The 13313-nt window shown below is 44.3% G+C and overlaps 1 protein-coding gene across 6 annotated transcripts; it reads left to right on the top strand.

Annotated features, from left to right (window-relative positions):
- Positions 1–709: 709 nt before the first annotated feature.
- On the top strand, positions 710–13209 carry LOC311359895 (SLIT-ROBO Rho GTPase-activating protein 3-like). Of its 6 annotated transcripts, XM_084479926.1 has the most exons (23): positions 2164–2179; positions 3331–3442; positions 3568–3657; positions 3798–3969; positions 4542–4704; positions 5034–5096; positions 5214–5333; positions 5449–5577; positions 5798–6019; positions 6473–6574; positions 6915–7121; positions 8412–8496; positions 8597–8624; positions 8783–8876; positions 8975–9035; positions 9442–9519; positions 9666–9794; positions 10763–10868; positions 11268–11495; positions 11595–11641; positions 11808–12003; positions 12096–12144; positions 12376–13209. In XM_084479926.1, the coding sequence occupies exons 3-23, from the start codon at positions 3591–3593 to the stop codon at positions 12523–12525; spliced, it is 2496 nt and encodes an 831-aa protein (XP_084336052.1). In that variant the 5' UTR covers positions 2164–2179; positions 3331–3442; positions 3568–3590; the 3' UTR covers positions 12526–13209. The 6 variants fall into 6 exon arrangements, with proteins under 6 accessions (XP_084336053.1, XP_084336055.1, XP_084336052.1 ...); XM_084479927.1 differs by lacking the exons at positions 2164–2179; positions 3331–3442 and adding an exon at positions 710–1172; XM_084479929.1 differs by lacking the exon at positions 3331–3442 and having other exon boundaries at positions 2153–2179.
- Positions 13210–13313: the final 104 nt, after the last annotated feature.

Genomic DNA, 13313 nt, shown 5'->3' with positions numbered 1-13313 from the left:
AATATGCCAGTAAATCCTTTCAACAAACATAGTGTGCTGCTGGGTATTTGAATCAGGATTCCTTTATCTTGGTTCTCATGGCTGCAGCAGGGGGAGGTAGTGAGTAGGGTGAACCTGTTTGACTGTTACTGCTATTGCTTGTTCAAAAGAAATACACTGCACTGTTCCTTATGACGCTGTTTTATACCCTATGACAGGTTCAAGGATTTAAATGGGCCATGCATTTACTCTTTCTTGATGCCATTTTTCTACTCCACACTGCAGTACAGTCTTTGAACAGGAGGAATAACGAAGCCTTCGTTCAATCAGAGGTCTTGATCCATCTATGACCCACAATTAAGATGGGGATGTTTCCTTCCTCAGTTCCCCTTTATTGTTGATAAAGATCAGCAGAGGAAGAGTGACTGCAGTCAGTGCAACTGCATAGAGGAAGGAAGGGCAGAGAGGAGTCACAGTGTTTGATAGTGAACATACTCCTCAGAGAGGAGTGATGCAATCAGCACTTTGGCCATTTCTATTTTTGTATTTTGTATTTTTGTTGTTTCAAGTTTCAAATTCACCATCCAGTGTCAGCTCTTGATGTTTTACTCCATGTTTCTCACTTTCTTTCAAGTACACAATTTTGTTGAAACATGAATATGTTTATCTTAGACATTTTATGTTTCCTAGTAATTGCATATATAGCTGTCTTAACAACTTGTATTGTCTCTTTTATGGTCACCATACTGTTACTAATACTGTACAGAAAGCTAAGCATAGGTTTCATAGATTCAAAAAAGTAGTGGTGATCTCACAGAACTCACAGGGAATGCAGCATAGCTCCTGGGTCAGTATGATGGCAGATGCAAGCGGCTTGACTCAGAGACCTACCAGGCACTCGTGTCTCAAAGGGATTCTTTGAAAGCAAAAATAAGACTCTGGGGAATAGTTAAAATGACAGAGCAAAAGAATGAGAATGTGAGTTTGTGTGTCATGCGCTGTTGTGTGTGTGTGTGTGTGTGTGTGTGTGTAGACAAGCAACACAACAGAAAGGAAGATGGTGAGTTCCACCCACATGTGCCTGTGTCCAATGTGAGGGGGAGGTGAAACAGTTGAGGGCTTACTGTGCCATCAACTGGCAGCAGTTTGCTTAGTCTCGAGATCAAACTGGTTTGGACTACTCTAATGCTCAGGTAGGAATCCAATTTATGAATACTTTGTTTGGGAATGATTTCAATGTTTAGTTTTTATTTGATCTGGCTGTGTGGCCTCTGACGAGATGTTATTATTTTCAGAGTTTAGTTAGCTTTGTTTCCACTACTACTACTACTACTACTACTACTACTACTACTACTACGTATGAGTACACTGAGATAAGTTCATAAAATAAGCTCAACGTTTTCCCAGCCACACACATAGCATTGTCAACTTGTTAGGAGAGCTCTGCTCCAGTATTCAGTACGAGACAAGCACAGACTAGTATTCAATAATTATTGTGACAGCAGCCTCCCATGCTTGAGGGGGGTGAATCAGTAATGATCACATAGAACAAGAATGAGTGTCTACTGGAAAAGTGTGACATAGTAAGGAAAAATAACATAGGCCGACATACAGTTTTGGGAATGGTGGGGTGGGGGTGTTGCAATGTATCTGTCATGTTCTAAACCAAATTTGTTACATTATTGAGTGGGGAAATGCTTTAAGTTGGGCTTGAAGAAAGGGGAAGTCAGGACAGAAAACTGTGAGAGGGGGATAGAGATAGTTTGTGTGTGTGTGTGTGTGTGTGTGTGTGTGTGTGTGTGTGTGTGTGTGTGTGTGTGTGTGTGTGTGTGTGTGTGTGTGTGTAAAAAGATTAGAACTATATAAACACACTGAAAGTTCCATCATTGCGGGGCTTCAGGGACATGCTGGTTCCCGCATTATTCATTAGTCAAAAGTGTTTTGCTGTTGAGGTGAGACAAATTACGACATCTAAATCCTTTAAGAATGTTTGCTAATCTAACGCTCCTACAAGCCTGTCATAATCTGCAGTATATTACACGCCTAAAGCGTGTAACATAATGCAGATTATGGCTGTCCACTAGGTGTCGCTGTAGCCACAGTTAATCCAGTTAACTATGTTTTCAATATAGGCCAATAGATAGCTTGTTTAGTACGTAAAGCTCAAAGTTAAAGCTTAGTTACTTTCAGCTCTAAATTGGTAAGTCATATTTTAACGAGTTTAAATCAATATTATCATTATCATTCAGACAGCTGGATGCAGACACGGAATGATGGTTTCACTTCAAAGTTGTCCAAACAAATCCAACTAGCTTTGTGTTTTCACCATAATCACGAGGAGCGCTGAGGCAGAGTGATGTGAATTCTGGAAAAATCCATACGACTAGCTGCAAATAGCTAACGTTAGCTACAGGTAGCAGGTAACAGAACATAATAGGGTAGCCTGCCTAGCTATCTAGCACTGTAGACAACAAGCACAAACAACAACAGGTGCACCCGAAGTTCCTGTTTTCATTAAAACAGTGTTAATTTGTTAACTTGTTTTTTGTACAACTAAAAAAGTCCACATTCAGCAGTTGGAGGATTTGATTTGCTAATCTTAGGAAAACGCCCTTCCCTTTTCAGAAGGGGACTGAATTGATAATCCTCGTCTTTCCGGCAAGACAAAACAGAGCTAGATATTTGCTGAGTTTAAATTATTAGATCCGCTAAACGGTCATGTGATTGCAGGGGCCTCTGGCACCTAACTGTAGGCCTGGGAAGAGAGCCAAGACGCTAACGTTACACACAATGGCTTCTGTTTTCTCTTTCATTTGACAAGTTTGCACCTCCCTTCTTAATCCATATGGAAAGAGGCAAGGTTAGGTCAGTTGTAATCCATGTCAATTATTCAACTCAAATACAGTGGTGAAAATGCTACATTTAATATAAAGTTCCATGAGGTTATGTGTAAGATTTACATTTCAAATGTTAGTTATGTTTCTGTACTTCTTACGAAATAAAACGTAATGTCAACATATCCTTGCCTCAATTGTTGATTACAAAAAATATCCTCTTGCAGGATATGCAGTCTTGTAATTTCTTCATAGCGCTTGAGTACAAAATGATCTCAACCGATGTGTATTCTTCAACACACTACAACGCGTGTGCTTATGGTGGGCCTCTATTTTAAGGGCAGCCGAAATGTTGCTGGTGCTATTTTTGCACTTGTGCAGTAACGTTACTAGCAGCAGCAGCAGACAACACATGCCACCCAGCTCATTAGTGGACTTCCCGTCAACGGGGAAGAGCAGAGGAAGGGCCCTCTCAGGAGATGTGTTACAGTAAGAGAAAAATATCTTTCTGTTGTAGGAGGAGACCGACAGTATCAATAGGAGGGGCTGGCCTGGTAGCAGTGTGTTTGAAGTAGGTTGTGCGATAGAGCCTGCTTCCATAACAGATCTAGGCCTTGGGGTTTGTTGTGGTGAGGAAAGGTCCATGCAGGACCTTGCGTCCACTTGCACACATATACCACAGCATTATGTGATTGTTATTCTTGAGTTGCATGATGTGGAGTTGGATGTCCTTTTTTTTTGTTTTGTTCAACAGAATCACACGCTGTTGGAGCAACGATGAGTTCCCACGTGAAGCTGAGAAAGGATAGGGTCGGTGTGGTGATCTACGACACACAAATCAAAGGTACATTACAATGATGAGCTTTGGGGCGTGGCGCTTGTTTAAGAAACAAAAACCCTTACAAATTCGGTCTGAGCATGACTTCCTATCATGTCTGGCTTGTTTTTCTTTGTTTTGTTTTCACTTTTGTGTTCCTCTTTCAGAGGTCCGCAGCCAGCTAGTGGACCAGCTGAAGGTTCTAGACCTGCAACTGGAGCACAAGAGCCAGCAGATGCAGGACCTGAGTGAATACCTACGGCGGCGGGGGGAGATAGAGGGCGACTACGCCCGCTCACTGGAAAGGCTCGCTGAAAAGTTCACGTCTAAGATCAAGAGGTTAGCCTGTGGCCCAACGTCCTTATGGTGTGCAACAACCTCTTGTACCAAAAGCCTGCATCACACTTGCTTGGCTTACTTCCTGCTACGGTGCCACTGGAGTCTGCAAATGCAATGAGAGGCAACGTGCCCAATTGACTTTGTGTTGGAAGTGTATTAGACGTACGGCCAAAGAGCCCAGGACGAAGAGAGACCAAAGAGCCCAAAAACAGAGTCCAGGACGTCGACTTGCGACACTGCAAAAGGGCGTGACAAACGTTGAACTTTGGTCAACTTAGGACATGCGGTGACCAGGGGCTGACTTGAATTTCATTTCCTGTTTTTAAGCACTTTGATCGACAGTCTTCTACCACAAGCAGCAACTAGACAGGCGGTAGCCTGTTGCCTCTCATATTTGGAAAATCCTACTGCAGATAAAACAGGCTGTTACTGAGGGATACAAACCACAAAGGCATTTTCTGCATGCTTATCATGTTCACAATGATATGATTGTTCTTAAATGCCATTATCAGTATCAGCTCTCCCTCTCTCTTAATTGACCTCCTCTCCCTGTCTGTGTGTGTGTGTCCCAGGAAGGAGCCCAGTGGCCAGTCGGTTGCCCAGGTGTGGCTGTCCCTGCTATCCCAGACCCGCCAGGAGAGCAGGGACCACAGTGGTCTGAGCGAGAGCTGCAGCAACCTGCTCATCCAGCCACTGGCTAACTGCCTGGAGTACACCCAGCGCCTCTCCAGAAAGGTACAACATTGGTTACTTGTCTGCACTTGTCTGGAGTATTTGGAGGAAGCCTGCAATCCAAGCTATTAATTTGGCAGCACTAGGGATCAGTGGCTCCTTGTTATATTAATTGCACACAATGAACAAACTTAAAACTATTATTCAGATATTCTGAGCAGGATGACTGTTGGCATGTTTGCATCTTCCCCCAGTACCCTCCCATACACAACTCTCCTACTCCCCCTTATTTAACCTACTGAAACTCCCTCGCAGCCTACATTAAACCGCTTTTCAGTGAACACCTTTGTCACTATCTCAAGGGGGCCTTTGTTTTGTCTGTGTATTTCCAGAGTAAAGAGGTGTGTGCGCTGCTACAGGACGGACTGTTGAAGGTCACTACAGAGCTCCAAACAGTGCGTGAGCAAATGCAATCACCAAGCGATCTTCAATATGCAACATGTAAAACAAACAAGCTTTTAACTGAATAGAAGTATTGTGTGTGGGTGTGTTTCAATCCTGTGTCTCTTTAGGCATGGAGGACATACTACCAGTACTACTCTGACTTTATGTGTGCGGATGGGAAGCTGAGGGATGCAGAGAAACAGGAGGAAAAACAGAAAACCAAGAAAATGGAGAGGTTGATAGAAAAAGTAAAACGCCATATTTAACCGACTTGCCAATGCAACTTTCACCAACCTCTGCAGTGCATTTTTGTATACGCTTGAATTTGTCTCTTACGTGTCACTGTTGATGTTGGTGACACAGAGACAGGGCAAGGTCCAGGAGATCCAGGTGAAGTGCAGCAAGGCACGCAACGAGTACCTTCTGAACCTGGCCGCCGCCAACGCCTCAATGAACAAGTACTACCTTCAGGACATTTCCACACTCATAGACGTGAGTCTCACCCATTGGTTAACGCAGTTCGCAATGTGGTTGGGGGGCAGGATAGTGTTGTGGATATTAGATACTGGAGACTGTGCCATTCGCCGTCATAAGGTTGTGGGTTTGATTCCCATGTCCACAGCCTACCTGTAGGCATTTGTAGGCAAGATGCCTAATCCCTTGGATGAAAGCATCTACTGAAGGACCAAATAGTAATTCTTGCTTTCATTAGTGCGCAGACACGGGTTACCATCAAACGGTGGGCCGTGTGATGCGGACCTACCTGTCACGGTGGAGCCACGCCCAGAGGAACCTGAGCACGGGGCTACAGCAAATCCAGGGTACCGTGTCTGGACTGGTCCAGAACCAGGACAGAGACAACCTCCTGCAGACCCACAACAACACCTTCTGCCTCCCCCTCCGCTTCCAGTACCAACCCCACGACGGAGACCAGGTGTGTGTGTGTGTGTGTGTGTGTGTGTGTGTGTGTGTGTGTGTGTGTGTGTGTGTGTGTGTGTGTGTGTGTGTGTGTGTGTGTGTGTGTGTGTGTGTGTGTGTGTGTGTGTGTGTGTGTTACTCCATCATAAGAAGGCATACTTTGTTTTGTTTGTAAATGTACTTCCCTATGATTACCGTTACCAATGCGGTCTTTAGATGGTTCATCGTGTCTCGAAAGAGTTGTTTGCTGTCAAGTTATTTCTGCTGCTTTGAGCACAAACAAGCCAAATACCATTGGCTCCACTGTAATAAAGTGCTGTCAGAAAGCCCTGCTGCAGACAATTTTCCAAATAGGGCAAATCACATAGACGCTCATGGATCCGGCCAAAACACAGAGGCTGAATGGACATTTGTGTTGTATTTTCTTTGTTGCATTGTACCCTAAAACCCTTGACCCTGTGGCTCTCAGGTGTGTGAGGTGAGCACCGAGCACGAGCTGAGCACAGAGCTGGAGACCCGGTTCAAACAGATACAGAACAGGCTGACAACCGTCTGCCAGGAAACAGAGGAGGTACATTGCAGCACCCACATCCCCTTCACATCTACCCCCTCCGTCAGCCACCCGACAGCCATCGTATTTAGCTCTGCAAGGTCTACCGACGCTTGGGGGTGACCAGTGAGGTTCAAAGCTTTGTCTCACTCTGTCTCCCACTCCCTCTCCCACTGTCTCTCCCGACTCTCATCTCTGTCTCCCTCCTCCCCGCTCTCTCTCCCTCCTCCCCCTGTCTCATTCCTCCCCCCTCTGTCCCCCACTTCTTCTCTCTCTGTCTCCCACTTTTTCCCCTCTCTGTCTCCGACCACTTATCCTGTCTGCCACTCCTAACCCCCTGCGTCTCCCACCTGGCTCCCAGGCTGGGAAAGGCCTTCTGGTGGGCCACTCCTCGCTGCTTGAGGTAGTCTCTGATGACGACCTGGAGCCCAGCGGAGGTGGTGGCGGCGGTGTAGGTGGTGGTGGCACCGGATCACCTCAGGAAGATGGTGCGGAGAACCAGGCAAGCAAGCCCAGTGCAGCCCGGCGGAGGGCCAACCAACAGGAGATTGAGCAACTCTATCTCTCTGTGAGTCCATAATGCACAGTACAAAATGTGTTGCTTGTGGGAATGCACCAATCAACTGAAACCAGACAGGGTTTTCTTCTAGCACACGAACAGTGACTGGCTGTTCAACTAACAATTTGCAGATTACAGGAACTGGAAGTGACTGCAAAACTAGGTTTAAACAAATAAGAGTAGTCTTATACTTCTCATTATTTAAACATCCCTATGTTAGTGGAAACTATCAAAGCATTTAGAACCTCATAGAAAAAGGCTGCTTCTGCTTTATGTTGAACCCAAAAGTGTTGTATAGCCCAACGATTGCAGCCACCGTATTTACATGTTGGCATAGTTTCAACAATTTAAAGTAAAACAAGGCTTTCTTGAAACCTAGGCTTTATAACAGTGCTGTCTGCTGTAGCTGAACCCCCCGCCGTGAGTGAAGCCGTTGACCGCACTCCTTTGACGGGCACATATTTCACCAGGAGACAGTGTGCTGCGTGAATACACTTCACGTTCTTATTTTCTACATTTTGTCATAAGCAGCCTATATTAATCGATCTGAACAGTCAATGCGACCTTTGCTTACTGTTAATTTATGCTGTTTAATATTTAAATTCTTGTCTCTTTGGCGATTATTTTATTTTTCCAAACGATGCATTCAGCAACTTGTTTCCGTGTGTTCAACATTTTGCATGGGCTGGAGTTTGTTGAATTACTTTTGTGAGGTTTTTTGTTTGTTTTTTGTTTTTTTATGTGGTTAAGAGGGAAGTATCTTCCGTCACAGCAGCAGGTGTTTTTTTTTTTTTTTATCATTTGAATGCGTTGTATTTCCATTAAAATGTCACCATAAGCTATCACTTGATTGATGTGTGCCCAAGTGCAAAGTCTGAGCTAATGTTGATACATGGTTTATTAAAGTAAAGGTTTTTCCTAGAATTCCAATGAAAATGATATGAAAGGGTTAAATAATTATAAAATGCTTGTATTATATTATTATACAAATATCTTGATTATCTTTCATGATATAGTAGTAGTACTAGGTTTTATGCACAAGATGTAAAGCAGCACTGGCTTTATAAACCTGGCTACCACAGTTTTAAACAAAAGTGTGAAAAAAAACGTGACAATTCTTCTGACAAAATCTGTATCTATATTGGCCCATTTGCTTGTAAAAAAAAAAACTGCATTCAGAATTGGCCAAGATAACCATCATCGGTGCATCCCTAGTTGCTTGGTAGGTGTAAGTGGTTGCTAAGCTGAAAAAAAATTATATTGCTAACCGCTGCAAATTGTTTCCAACTTGTTTTTCAGAAAGTAAAGGAGTACCTGCTCAGGAGTTCGTTGGTATCCAAACTTCAGGCTAAGCATGATTTGCTTGAAGTAGCAGTTGAGAAAGGTACTGTCTGATATTAACTGCCGTGTACATTTGAGTTTGGTTCACACCTCAAGTTTCGCCACATTTCAGAGAATTTCAATCAATTCTTTCTTCCTCCCAGCTCAAGCAACAAATGGTCAACAGCGCAGGTGATCATTGACTTTGTTTGCAGTCTTCTAATCAAGTGAAAGGGGAAAGCACAAATACAGTCATGTACTCGTCAAACTTGCTCATTGTATATATTGGCTAAATAAAATATTTTAGCAGTTTATTTGGCTATTTAAGATAATGGTCTTTCCATATACAGGCTTAATCCAAAGTCTGTGCATATGAGGAGGAACCAGTCAAAGGCCAACTTAAGTCACAAACCTTTCAGTAGCGACATCCTTCCATTCATACAGGTAAAAATCCACTCTTTATCATTGTGACTCATCATGGATGCTGTTTCAATACCTTTTTTCCAAGAATCTGTCAAAAACATATAAACGTGTTCTTCAAGGCTTCAGGACAGGAAATCCCGGAAGTTGTTGAGAGCTGCATTCGCTTCATCAACCTGAAGGGTGAGTCGCACTCTGGGCTTTATCATTAGGTTTTACATTGTAGTTTGATCATTTACTTACTTGCCAAATATCAAATATATTAATATCAAACTGGATACCCTACATCAGGGGTCACCCACCTTTTTGAACCTGAGAGCTACTACTACAAGGGTACTGAGTAATACGAACCAAACATATACCCCCCCCCCCCCCCCGCGCCCCTAGAACATGCGCTGCGGACAAATCGTGTGGTCCCTGCTGGTGTCTCACGTTGTCCCTGCGGGCGGTGTGTTGGCTAACCCCACCCTACATCAACCCTTTCCTGTTAAAACCACATATTCCAAAACATGACGCAAATGCTTCTAAAACAGATTGCCTACCCTAGCTTGAAGTAACTTTTTGTTATGAATATTATTCTGATGGACAGGTCTCCACCATGAAGGAATCTTCAGAGTGCCTGGTTTTCAAGCAGAGATCACCAGCCTGAGGGAGGCCTTTGAGAGAGGTAGATGTGTGTGTGTGTGTTTTATTTTTGTGTGTGTGTGTGATTTTGCGGGAGTGTGGGTTTCCTGGTGTGAACCATGAGATGTAGCCCTTCCTTTTGAGAGCGTGTAATAATGTGGGGCAGTGTGCTGTGGGGCTGTGCTGCAGGAGAGGACCCACTGACGGACCGGCCGGTTGACCTGGACTCGGTGGCAGGGGTGTTGAAGCTCTACTTCAGAACCCTGGAGAACCCCCTGTTCCCTGTAGAAAGCACCTCACAGCTGCTAGAGGCCAACCGTAAGTGTGTGTGTGTGTGTGTTGACATAGTGGTTGACTTTTTGATTGATATTTAGATTTTTCCCATTTATGCCGCTTTTCCACCGACAGTACCAGCTCGACTCGACTCGCCTTACCTTTTTTTGCGTTTCCATTGGCAAAAAAAGTACCTGGTACCTAGTACCGGGTACTTTTTTTAGTACTACCTCCGTCGAGGTTCCAAGCGAGCGGAGTAGGTACTTTTGTGTGACGTAAACAGGCTGCTGGCAACAGATTGGCCAGCGGCTGTAAATGAGAATAATCACTCAAAGTTAAGTTGTGTCCGGCGTGGTTGGAGTCCACAAACCCGCTCCCGAGGGGGACACTGATCAGCGTTTTGCCGTGTGTGTCGCTCCTTTCCCGGGGCTAGAGTTAGGCTGCACGTGGTTGTGTGTGTCGGGCGTGGTTGTGTGTGTCCAGCGTGCCTGGAGCCCACGGAGCCGCTCCACGATCAGCGTTTCGCTGTCCTAATGACGATGTTGGAGAGGTTCTTTTCTACGACCCGCCCACATTGAAGAGGTACTTTTTTAGATGGAAACGAGTCGAGTCGAGTTGAGCTGGTACTGTCGGTGGAAAAGCGGCATTAGATCTGTATTTCTCTAGAAGCGATTTTATAATTGTTCCTCTAAAGTTGGGAAACCACCTTTTTGTTTGCACATGCTTTGATCGGCAACTTGTTTTCTCATTAATTTAATCTTTGTGTACTGCATATTCCTAATATGTCACTGTTGGCGAATGGAAACGTGTAGATTTGTAGATATGTAAAAAAAAAAATGCAATCTGTAAAAAGATCACCTCTAGCAATTTGCAAATGCAGTTGTTGGGGAAGCATGATTCTTGGCATGCTTGGCCTCGTTGCTGTGTTGAAACATGTATGCATGCGTGGGTGTGTGTCAGCAAGCAAATGCTTGCTCAATTTTCCCCTCATCTCGCTCTCTCATCTTTCACAGAAATGGAGAGTGAGACAGAGGGAGTGGCTCATCTGAAAGCGGTCATCTCCGCCTACCCTGCTCCTCTCGTCGTAGTCATGAGATACCTCTTTGCATTCCTTAACCAGTACGTACCCTAACACTTTCCACCAAGCTCTGGACACTGGTAACCAGTAACTGGTGTTCATCAACAAAAAACAAAAAACACAACTTAAAGAAACCGCAGCAGATGTAATGAGGAACCTGGAGGAAGAGGAAGAAAATATTTTTAGCGCTGTGGTAGAACGGCTACCCCTTCTCTTAAACACTGTGGCGACCAGTACGATTATAGATAAATGCCCATGATTAAATAAATAAAACGATTCACTCAATTAGCAGACATCCTACCACTTCAGCTCCGCACGAACACGTCATGCACCGAGTGACTTATGTTTCTCCTCTCTTTCTCACTCTTATCCCTTTTTAATTCCTCTTCATTGGATTTGGGAAATCAGATGATGTTTTTAATGACAGTCCCTGCCCGCAGCTTGTCCCAGTACAGTGACGAGAACATGATGCAGCCCTACAACCTGGCCGTGTGCTTCGGCCCCAGTCTGTTGAGGGGGGCGGAGGACGAGGACGTGGTCACGCTTCAGCCTCAGATCAACGGGCTGGTGAAGAGCATCATCCTGCAGCACGAAAGCGTGTTCCCCAGCCAGGCCGAGGTACAGGGACCTGTGTATGAGAAATGCATGACTCTGGAACAGGACGACTGGTGAGGCCACATGCGGATTTGTATTGTGTTCGCACACACAAACTTATAAGCAGGTGATTTCTTAGGGGGGTAACTCCTAATCGTCACTTTGTTCTTCAGTGAGCCAATCCTAGAGGATGGAGACGGGGATGCAGAATGTTTACAGGGTAAGGGGGATTTGATCCTCTAAAGCTCTTGCGTTTTGACACTCTCTCCATTCCATCCTGTCCTTCATGCTTTCTTCTTCTTCTTCATTGTCCGGCTCGGGGGTAGATTGAAAGGGCTGTTTTGTTTCCTGTTGCTGTTGTTAACTGTGAAACCTGCAATTTTTAGATCCAGGAGACCCAGTGGCGACACAGAAAAAAGGAGAGCGCTCTCGCTCCCTCAGCAGGAGCTCCTCTGAAAAGAGGCTGTCCCGCCACGGGCCAACAGGGGGCAGCAGCTTCTCGGGAGCAAAGTTCTTCAACTTGAAACTTCCCATCGGCCCACAGGTCAAGCACTCTCCCCAGTCCCCCAGCTACATCAGACAGTGGGTTCAAGATTTGTTTTTCGCTCACTTTGGAATTTTGTGAGAATTTTTAATATAAGCTTTCGTTAATTTTCGAACGTCGCTTTCCTCAGGGGACAGAACAACTCGCCTGCTGAAGAATTCCCTCTCCTCGTTGACAAGGTCTGGTCTTTGTTTCTCGATTACGTTTTTTTTTTCCAAGTCAATTATCTCTCGAAAGGCTGGCAGCCGTGTATTGCCATCCATTATTGGAAACCCACTGAGTTGAAAGTAATGAAAGGCTCCCTGGGGGAAGGAGTGGTCCCAAGAATAAGGGGTTCCATTGTTTCATTACCCCCTCTTCACCTTCATCATCCTCGTCATCATAGTCGTGTCGTTTGTTTAATCTCACAGGAGGTCTGGTCCCAGATGGACACGGTCTTTAAAGAGCTTCTCAATCGACAAGGGCTCCAGGAACCCCCCTCCTCTTCCTCCTCTTCCTCGGCCGTCCCCACCACCTCCTCTCAGTCTGCCCAGAGCCAGTCGAAGAAGAAGAAAGTGTGAGGACAGAATGGAGTGGAGTCAGGGGGGGTGCTTTTAAGAAGGGCAAGACCAACTAAACATAGCAGAGAAATGGATTATAAAAAAGGAATCAAAGAGCGACATGCACGTGTTTAAGTTATTGGAGAGAATGTGTGTTGTTTGTGTTTGTGTCTTTTCTGGTAAAGACACGTGTCTCACTGTCTAACAATTGCTTCTGTGGATATGTGTGGCAGGACAGTGTTTGTTTATGTTTATACAGCACACCCTTGTGGTTACTGCACAGAACAAGATGGTAGATTTTTCAAGCTATTATTCATACCACAGACTGGGTTGAGATATTGAGCGTTTAAATATTTTTTGTTTTTTACTGTTCTACATGATAAAATACTTGACATGCACTCATTTCTTTCTGCTGTTTGTATGGGATAATAATAGTAGTGTTTTTTTATAGGCCTTGTGTTGAACGTTGGAGGCCAAACTATTAAAATTGCTCTTTATTAATATTTTTCACTCAAGACCATGAAGGGGTGTCACTTCTCTTAAACAAACAGAACTAACACAAACACATCAATTCAACCTGCTGTCCAACAAGATGGGGTCACATATACATTAGATAAACTGTGAAATTGTGATTTTGTATTTGTACTGATCATTCTAAGATTTTATTTTCACATGGCGAACCGATAATAAAACAATATGCCAAGAGTACAAGATGATTTGTGTCTTTTTAGAGCATTGAAAAAATACATTTGATGAGGGTCCAACATTAAAATATTTTAAATACAGTACAAATTAAATCACTTACAAAA

The sequence above is a fragment of the Micromesistius poutassou genome, assembly GCF_964030765.1.
Source record: "Micromesistius poutassou genome assembly, chromosome: 15".
Taxonomy (NCBI): Eukaryota; Metazoa; Chordata; class Actinopteri; order Gadiformes; family Gadidae; genus Micromesistius; species Micromesistius poutassou.
Note: the sequence above shows the minus strand (reverse complement) of the source record. Positions and strands in the feature narration are given on the sequence as shown.

Bases quoted from the DNA above. Each gene is read 5' to 3' on its own strand.
- LOC311359895 (XM_084479925.1), top strand. The intron at 8,877-8,974 runs GTAAAAATCCAC...GTGTTCTTCAAG, and splicing joins ACATCCTTCCATTCATACAG to GCTTCAGGACAGGAAATCCC. The intron at 10,869-11,267 runs GTACGTACCCTA...CCCTGCCCGCAG, and splicing joins CTCTTTGCATTCCTTAACCA to CTTGTCCCAGTACAGTGACG.